Below are 9,127 nucleotides of genomic sequence, written 5' to 3' on the forward strand. Positions count from 1 at the left end.
AGTAAATCATGGGGAAATTTTCATTTAACTATCCCTTTAAGTTCACTTTCAGGGGAACTGCCTAACTCATCTGCGAAAGAAACGAGCGTGCTGAGGAATGGAAGGCCCATGGGGATTCACCCGGTGGGAACACTTCTATTGGTACCCCCCCCCCAATTGCCCTCAGTGCTTGCCACCGCGTTCTCATACCAGCAGAAGGACCGGAAAAGTCACAACTGAAACCTTCCCATGGCCAAGCTATCGCAATGAGAGCATGTATCACCCACAAAGGCTGCTTCAGCAACTGATTCAGCGATTGTGACCATCTAATGGTCGAACACATCCAGAAACAGGATGTCTGCTCTTTTAGAGGAAATTCCTCTTTAATGGAAAAAAATTTATCTTGCTAGACAATGTGTTGATGTCACTACATTGACATCATTGAGTGACAGATAGGGAACACAAACACAGTAAGAGCTACCTTATAAGAAATTGACTGACACCTTTTTTCATGTTTATTACTATAAAGCTGTTTGCTGTTCAAAGCAATCTATTGTATAAAGTGGAATATAAATAAACATGACTATGTAACTTAACTTGAATTCCAAATTACAGATCTGGTGCAACCATCTATGCACATCTTGGCAGTAGAATTGCCATTGGCTAGTACATTTAGAAATCAAAAGAGTGACGGTAATAGATGAACGCTTGTGCATTAGTTCCACCCACTACCTAATGACCCGGCAGTGGCTTCTGCTTGTTCTTAAAGGCTGAATAATTCCAAATGAACTGCTGTTTTGAGAGGAAAATAGAACAAAGAATATAATTTACATGTAGCGTGTCAATTCTGCATGATATGTACGTCTCTCTCTCTCTCTCTCTCTCTTTCTCTCTCTCTCTCTCTCTCTCTCTCTCTCTCTCTCTCTCTCTCTCTCTCTCTCTCTGTGTGTGTGAGATAAAAACAAGTCTGGTGCCTTTACACTACAGTTTAGAGTGCATCAAATATATGCTGTGAAAAGTATGCATCCACTGAGTTGAATTGCAATAGTGAGAGAAAGTCTAAAGTAAAAGTCTCAAGGTCTCAGTAAGAGTGTTCAAGACGAGAGAAGGTGGGTGAAAATATATCTGTGCAAAACAGTTACTGCAACAGTCACAGATTTTTCAAACTTCTTTTTGCCCTTAAAGGGTTAGTTCACCCAAAAATGAAAATTCTGTCAATAATTACTTTCCCTAATGTCGTCCGACACCCGAAAGACCTCTGTTCATCTTCGGAGTACAAATGAAGATATTTTTGTTGAAATCCGATGGCTTAGAAAGTCTTTCATTGACACCAATGTCATTTCCTCTCTAAAAAGCATAAAACTGTTGTTACAAAGCCCAACTCACTACAGTGGCTTTACAATGATTTTATGAAGCGACAAGAATAGTTTTTGTGCGCAAAAGACTAAATAACGAGTTATATAGTGATGGGCCGATTTCAAAACAAAATTTGAAACCGTTATGAATCAGCGCATTGTTTCATGATTCGGATTGCGTGTCAAACTGCCAAAATGCTGAAATCACGTGACATTGGCGATCTGAATCATGATTCGATACACTGATTCATAACGGTTTAAAACTTTGTTTTGAAATCGGCCCAACACTATATAAGTCGTCATTTCGATTTTTTTGTGCACAAAATCTAATCTCATCGCTTCATAAAATTATTGTATAGCCACTAGTGAGATGGACTTTTTAACAACGTCTTTAGTGCAGTTTATGGGTCTTGAGAGAGGAAATTACATTGGTGTCAATGAAAGCCTTTCTGAGCCATCGGATTTTAACAAAAATATCTTAATTTGTGTTCCGAAGATAAATGGCAGTCTTATGGGTGTCAAACGACATTAGGGTAAGTAATTATTATTGGTAGAATTTTCAGTTGTGGGTCAACGAACTCTTTAAAGGGTTACTTCAGTGATTAGCATATGGCCTTGTATCAGTAGAAACCCTGGAGTATATTCAAATAAATGTGCTTTCCCCCCTCATATCCCCCTGAGACAAGAGATTTATGCATTTTATTTCTGGAAAAATTCCTCCTATGATGCAAACTGATAATATTTGCATCATAGGAGGAATGTTTGGCCAAAGGCTAAAGACTACAGCCAGCAGAGGGAGCCATTTCCGCATGTTTTGAACCTGCGCATGGGGGATGGAGATCACACTCACAGCTCAGCTGGCAGCTGCAGGCACTCATTTAAACGGAGCTATGGTGAGCAATGTAAGTCTTTTAACTTCTCAAATTCATTTCTATGAAAGTTAAGCTTGCAAAGGCACAAACTGAAACGCACCAGACTGAACTCTCGTTGTGAATGTATGCCGTGAGTGTAGTCGCGACTACCTCAGCTCTCATCATCAGCTCATTTATCTGACTCCTGCAGTTAGTGCTCAGTGCTGTGATACTCGCGCAGTGACTCGCTCATTACATTTAACAGATATGTTCAGTTTTTAATTGTAGTGTCTTCTCCAACTCAGGACCGTAATCAAGTTGGTGGCTTTAGGAATGGCCTCACAGGGCAGCGAAGCATTCTGGGAATTGTTGTCTTTCATCCCCATGAGACAAAAATACATTTTCTGTCTTTTCTCAGTCTAGAAGGCACCAAATTCAAAAATAATTTCACATTTCTACTACATTAATGACCCAGTTTAAATACAGATTCATCTTCCCAGCGCTGAAGTACCCCTTTAAGCAAAGAACGGAAAACAACTTTGCCATGAGTATATGATCTTTAGAAGGAGAGAGTTAAAGAAAGTGCAAAAGAATGAGAAATGTCACTTACTTGGTTCCAAACACACTTCCTCGTAGTCCTGGCAGCAAGTTCCTTCATTTACACATGCAGAATCACAGTGGCACGCTCCATTAGCATCACGACTTTTGGACATGCAGCGATTTTTACAGCTATCAGTAACTATCAGACAGAAAACACACAAAATAAAGAGCATGTAGACAGAATGATATCTCAAATATAACAATACAGGGCTTCATTACTATGATCAATGACATTTAAAGGTAATTACACAATGGATGAAATATTACTCACAGATTATAGATTATATACTTTTTACACTCACCGACTACTTAATTAGGTACACCTGTTTAACTGCTCATTAACGCAAATATCTAATCAGCTAATCACATGCCAGCTAATCAATACATTTAGGCATTTAGACACAATGGGTGTGTCTCATTTCGTTAAATTTCGAAGGCTGCGTCCTCCGGAGGACACGGCCTGTGTAGGATGCAGTATACGGAGCGTCCTCAATCAGAATTAAACGAGAAGTCCTTCGTAGGACACACAGGCAGGAAGTATTACGTTGCTATGCCAACAAGTTCAGCCACGTTGCGCTCTCACGCCAGTTATATGAATGAAAATTATTTATAACTTGAAAATGACTATGAAATGTTTCTTGTCTAGACAGCAATGTACTGTTCTAAACGTTTAAAATGCACTACAGTTGTAATCCTGTTTACCACAACTATCTGTTTGAGGTAATAGAGCTTAAAAAAAACAACAAAAAAAGCTTGATCTACTTAATTTAAACACCACACCTATGCTCGCATGAATATCTGGCGGTGGTGCCGTTTTTTCATATAATATTTAAAAAAATATGACGGTTGTTAATGGAGACGCAAAGAATTGTGGGTTATCTCCAGCCGTGAAGGCTGCACCTCAGCACACTCCGAATTCCTGTGAAAGAAGGACGCATTCGAAGGTCGCATTTGGAGAGTCCTACTCACTTTTTTAAAATGAGACGGCCTTATGACGTATGCAGCCTTCAAATGTGACCTCCGGAGGACGCAGCCTTCTGAAATGAGACACAGCTAATCTGCTGAAGGTAAAACTGAGCATCAAAATGTGGTTGAATGGAGGTTTAAATAACTTTGAATGTGGCATGGATGTTGGTACCAGAAGGGCTGGTCTTAGTATTAACTGCATATATTGGGATTTTCATGCACAACCATGCCTGGTTGATGCCAGAGCTCAGAGGAGAATGGCCAGACTGGTTTGAGCTGAAAGAAAGGCAACAATAAAGGCTTGGTATGCAGAAGAGTGTCTCTCTGAATACACAACACATCGAACCTTGAGGCAGATGTACAGCAGCAGATCATCACACTGGTGCCACCATGTCAGATAAGAACAGGAAACTGAGGCTACAATTTGCATGGGCTCACCAAAACCTGACAATAGAAGATTGAAAAAACAAATCTCGATTTCTGTTGCGACACTCAGGTGGTAGGGTCAGAATTTGTCGTAAACAACATGAAAGCATGGATCCATCCTTTCTTGTATCAACAGTTCAGGCTCTTGCTGGTGTACTGTTTAAACGCAACTGTGTACCTAGTTATTGTTGCACTGTAAAAAAAAAAATGTTGGTTTTTCTTGGTTTAACTTAAAAAAGTAAGTAACCTGGTTGCAAAGTAGAACAAGTAACCTTGTTAATAAGTAGAAAATCAAAATATTTTTGTATCTGAACCACATATAAAGTTTGATAAATCATGAAAATAGCACTATTTGGCATGTATCACTAGTTTCACTGCGTCATCAGAAATAAAACACACACTATTACCCAATATGCTTACAAAATCTTTTAATAATATTTTAACAAAGGTTGTCAAATCTCAAAAAATGTTCATTGTATTAACTCAAAATTTTAATTTCAATGAACTCAAAATTTTAAGGCAACCAGGTAACTTTTTTTCTAAATAATTTTTTACAGTGTGGTGACCATGTTCATCCATTTATGACCACAGTGTACCATCTTCTGATGACTACTTCCAACAGGATAACACACGTCACAGAGCTCAAATCATCTCAAACTGGTTTCCTGAACATATTTTTACTGAACTTAAATGGCTTCCACAGTCACCAGATGTCAATCCAATAGAGCTCCTTTGGGATGTGGTCGAACAGGAGATTCACATCATGGATGTGCAGCCAACAAATCTACAGCGACTGTGCAATTGTGTCATATCAATATGGACCAACATCTCTGAGGAACGTTTCCAGCACTTTGTTGAATCTTTGCCGCAAAGAATTAAGGCAGTTCTGAAGGTGTACTAGCAAGGTGTACCTATTAATGTGGCCGATGAGTATATGTAATAAAAAATTATTAAGGGTGATCTTTAATATTTCAGTCAAAGGCTGGCCTAAATTCATTTATGACCAGAAAAACAATAGCAAAATGATATTGTACCTTTATCACTGCAGCGGAGTTTCAGTATAAATATGATTGCGAGAATTAAAGCCAGCAAGGCGAGCAGAAGGACCTATAGAGAAACAAACACAAGAGAAAATGTGTTCCAAAATTATAATAATCTGATTTGACACAGAACCATTTCTTCTTATTAACAGCATTGAAAATGTGCTACTTAGTATTAATTTATTTTTCTTTCTTTTTGTCTTTCTTCAATTAACCCCAAATCTTTGAATGCTACTGTATACTTAAATACATTACACATCTTGACTTCTAATATCAAGCTTCTAATGAAATATGAGACCAGAATAAAATAATGATGCCTAAGGCTTAAGCAGCTTTGTTAAATTTAGAATGTTATGCTAAACAAAAATCAGGTATTTTCTGTCAATTCGTTTAGTATTCTTACAGTAATGGTTCTTATAACAGCAATGCATAACAAGTATTCAGTCTGTTGGTGACAACCATTTGCTTAAATGGGGAGAAAGAAGCATTCAAGTCAATACGCTCGTCTAACATTTAAAGTTTAACCTAAAGCTGCCAAGATCAGCTATAAGAATTGCACAAACCAGCCACTAATTAAAACTTGCACATGTTGAAATGTATCTATTAAACTAATTATTTGGAATGATAATCGTTTCGAAATATCAAAACAAAGGATTGTTACAACTTGCCGCCCTAAAAAGCCTCATAGGAAATAACCTTACGAAACCTCCACTAGCTTAACTCAAAGGGATGCTGTAAATCTACATTACACAGTGAGGTACACTGGCTTCAAGAGGCAGTTAATGTCCAACATTTCTCCAAAGCTCTGGTGCAGCCAGTTACTTGTTTTCAATGCTTTGCTGCACAGTAGAAATGTCCATGACCTTTAAAGATTTCATTCATTTCCGTGACTCCCTTATTTTTCCAGGCTTTCATCGACCGTGGGAAACCTCAAAAAAGATGATGAATGATAAGCTAAATCTCAGCCAGCTAAAAACTACATTTAACAGCACAAATGATTAAATATACTCTACAAAAACAAAGTTGAAATGACACAACAACTTTACATATAATATAATTTTCCTAAAAACATACATAAAAAAATACACATTTTTTATTTTCTTTTTTGATTAATTACCTCAAGTATCTATAGGCTACTCATGCAGCTTTACTGAATTATACTAGTTTACACTATACATTGGTCTCGTGGAAAGATACACTCTTAAAAATAAGGGTTACAACAGAATGCCATATTAAAATAACCATTGTTGGTTGTCTTTCAGTGAACATTAAGATTTTCTTTTCTTTGCTTTTCTTTCATTAGTGTAAAGAACATTTTAATCTTCTAAAGGAGCTTTTTTCCACAGGAAACTTCTGTGCAATGAAACTGGTTGCAGATGTCAAGGTTCATGGAACCAGATGCCAATAGAGAACTTTTATGTTTAAGAGTGTAACCTATTTAAACCTACTTCAAATAGGCTAAATAAGATATATAACAAAATAAAACATTTATCCTTACACAAACTATGAAAGTGTAAAGGTAATATGAATACTTTCAGTCATGAGTTGCTTGTTTAACCTAGTTTCACTGGCTTTCATTTCCCCCATACTGTCCCATGAGACTTCTCTTACCGCAAAGAGGATTTTCACGTATCTTGATTTTGTTTTTGCGGCGTTTTGTGTCCGCTTGGACCGCTGTCCTGTCCCCAGTAGGTTGGCTGCGTGCTCGCTCATGTGTTCATCCTGCTTGGTTGAATCCATTATTGATCGCGCGGTCAATGTGTGTTGCACAGGTTTGTTTGGCAGGGAATCATTTCAAACTTTGTTCTCTAGTGACTTTGTAGCTCGTGTAGTGAAAGGACCGCCCAGCTGCAGCCTACCAAAAGGTAACATGAGCAGCACATGCTTCGGTGTAATTATATTGCAACCCGGGAATAGGCACTCGACTGGGGCGAATAGGCTACTGTTTGCACTGAAATTGTTTTTTGTAGGCTAATATATCGATATAAAGTGCACCATACCGTCTTTGACTGAATTACTAAAGATTATTCTCATTATTACCGTAGCCTATCTGGTAAGTTACATCAGGCCAGCTATGCTTGTTTTCTGGAGGGAAAAAAAAACTTGTTTGGGTAAATTACACATAAATTGAAAGTAAACCAAGTGCCGCATTTTTCTTCTTACAGAGTGTGTTAGATTCACCCTAAGGTAAAACCATTGAACTGGTTTGGAAATGTGCTTTGCATTAAGTTTGTGATTTGAATAACATAACGGCTATAAACAAATCTTAATAAGTAAAATATGCTGCAAAGTGTCAAGCCTTTCTTTGCCCATAAAATAGCTGAATACATTCCACATGAATTGGTGCATGTTTTGTGATGACCTCAATATGCAAAAGCTGGAACTATTGTAGCCTACTGCGTGTAATGGATTTATTGCGCATCTACGCCCTCTCATGGACAGTCACCGCATGTACACTTATTCGTTCTACAGTCTTATTGTAGAGTGGTGGATAGATGACTTTGGCCCATCCGGTCATCAAAAGTATTTAACTTTCTGTCTTAAGGCTATATGACCTAACAAAACATGTGAAATGGTTTCGGCATATTAATAAAACATTTTTTTTTAATTAAATGAATAAGGTATAATAAGGTTTTTACCTGTAACCACTAGTTTGATTAGCATCTTGTTAGCAGTATTCCAATCCATATGAATATGGCAGTGCTTTACAGCTAATTATTATTATGGAATATATGTGATACATGTTGTCCGTATTTGGGCAGAGCCAGTGGGGCTGATTATCTGAGCTGACAGTATCACATTCCTAATTCATTTAGTCTCACTTACCGCATCCTTCAGGATACGGGGGAATCTAATTAGAATGAATACAAAGAGAGGTCATTACATTAAGCTCAATTATTGATCAACATCAATTTCTGTAGAGTGTTATTATTTTAAATGATATGGTGTGTGCCAAATTAGGGCAGTTTTTGATGCCTTTTTTTAGATTATGCCATTTAATGCAATTTTCAGGTGATATAGGCATAGTTAACTACCTTTCACCTGAAATGTTTTTAGAAGTAAAAAAAAAAAGGGATGGTGATTTTTAATGTAGCCTATATATGAAATACTTCAAAACAACCAAGAACAATTGCCTTATATGCATAATTACAATAATTATATAATATTGTTAAGTCCGTGGTCCTGCTGGAAATGCCTTTCGTATCAACTTCATGCTGCTGCTGTTGTTGTTGTTGTTTTTTGGAACATGGGACTGCTTTAACCAGCTCATTCAATATCTACCAGCTTGATTTCAGACGCACAACCTGGTAGTCCAGCTAATCCATTATCTAGAATAGCTTGGATCAGTTCATGACCAGAAATGACCAGTGTGTTGAAACCATGTAAAACCACTTATACTGTCCGTTTGACCTCACAACAGCAGATATCAGGAAATATACAGGCTAACTGTTGTATGACATGGTTCATAATGGCCTGGTTTCATAGACAGGGCTTAAATTAAGCCAGGATTAGGCCTTCGTTCAATTAGGATATTTAAGTAGCTTTTATAAATATGCCTTAGAAAAAAAAAAAAAAAAAAAAAAAAAATATATATATATATATATATATATATATATATATATATATATATATATATATATATATTTTTTTTTTTTTTTTAAACAGTTTTAAAAGCTTAACCTGAATGCTACTGTCTCACTTCAGTTATCTGTAAATAAAATGCAATTCTGCAACAATACATAGGCCTACATTTTGTAACGGATCATTCAGTCGTTGAATAATTGAATTATTTAAAGAGGCTTATGTTTAAGACGAGTTAGTGCTGGTGGATTTTTCATGTACTTTGTGAGATCAGTTTTAGCTTGATCACCTCCACTATGATGATGTCATGCAAATGTATTATTGTGAT

General features: G+C 37.0%; 1 protein-coding gene across 3 annotated transcripts in view; it reads right to left on the bottom strand.

Moving 5' to 3' along the window:
• enpp1 (ectonucleotide pyrophosphatase/phosphodiesterase 1) overlaps nt 1-7,027 on the bottom strand; it is an 82,237-nt gene extending 75,210 nt beyond the window's left edge. Inside the window, exons 1-5 of one of the 3 annotated variants that reach the window (XM_067417288.1) lie at nt 6,829-6,873; nt 5,212-5,284; nt 3,924-4,195; nt 3,755-3,822; nt 2,796-2,924 (exon numbers count right to left, since the gene is read on the bottom strand). In XM_067417288.1, coding sequence (XP_067273389.1) covers nt 2,796-2,898 — 103 coding nt within the window. In that variant the 5' untranslated portion in view covers nt 2,899-2,924; nt 3,755-3,822; nt 3,924-4,195; nt 5,212-5,284; nt 6,829-6,873. Of the gene's footprint in view, nt 1-2,795; nt 2,925-3,754; nt 3,847-3,923; nt 4,196-5,211; nt 5,285-6,828 lie in introns of all 3 variants that reach the window. The other 2 variants (XM_067417289.1, XM_067417287.1) reach the window with 2 other exon arrangements.
• Nucleotides 7,028-9,127: the final 2,100 nt, after the last annotated feature.

The sequence above is a fragment of the Pseudorasbora parva genome, chromosome 15, assembly GCF_024679245.1.
Source record: "Pseudorasbora parva isolate DD20220531a chromosome 15, ASM2467924v1, whole genome shotgun sequence".
Classification (NCBI taxonomy): Eukaryota; Metazoa; Chordata; class Actinopteri; order Cypriniformes; family Gobionidae; genus Pseudorasbora; species Pseudorasbora parva.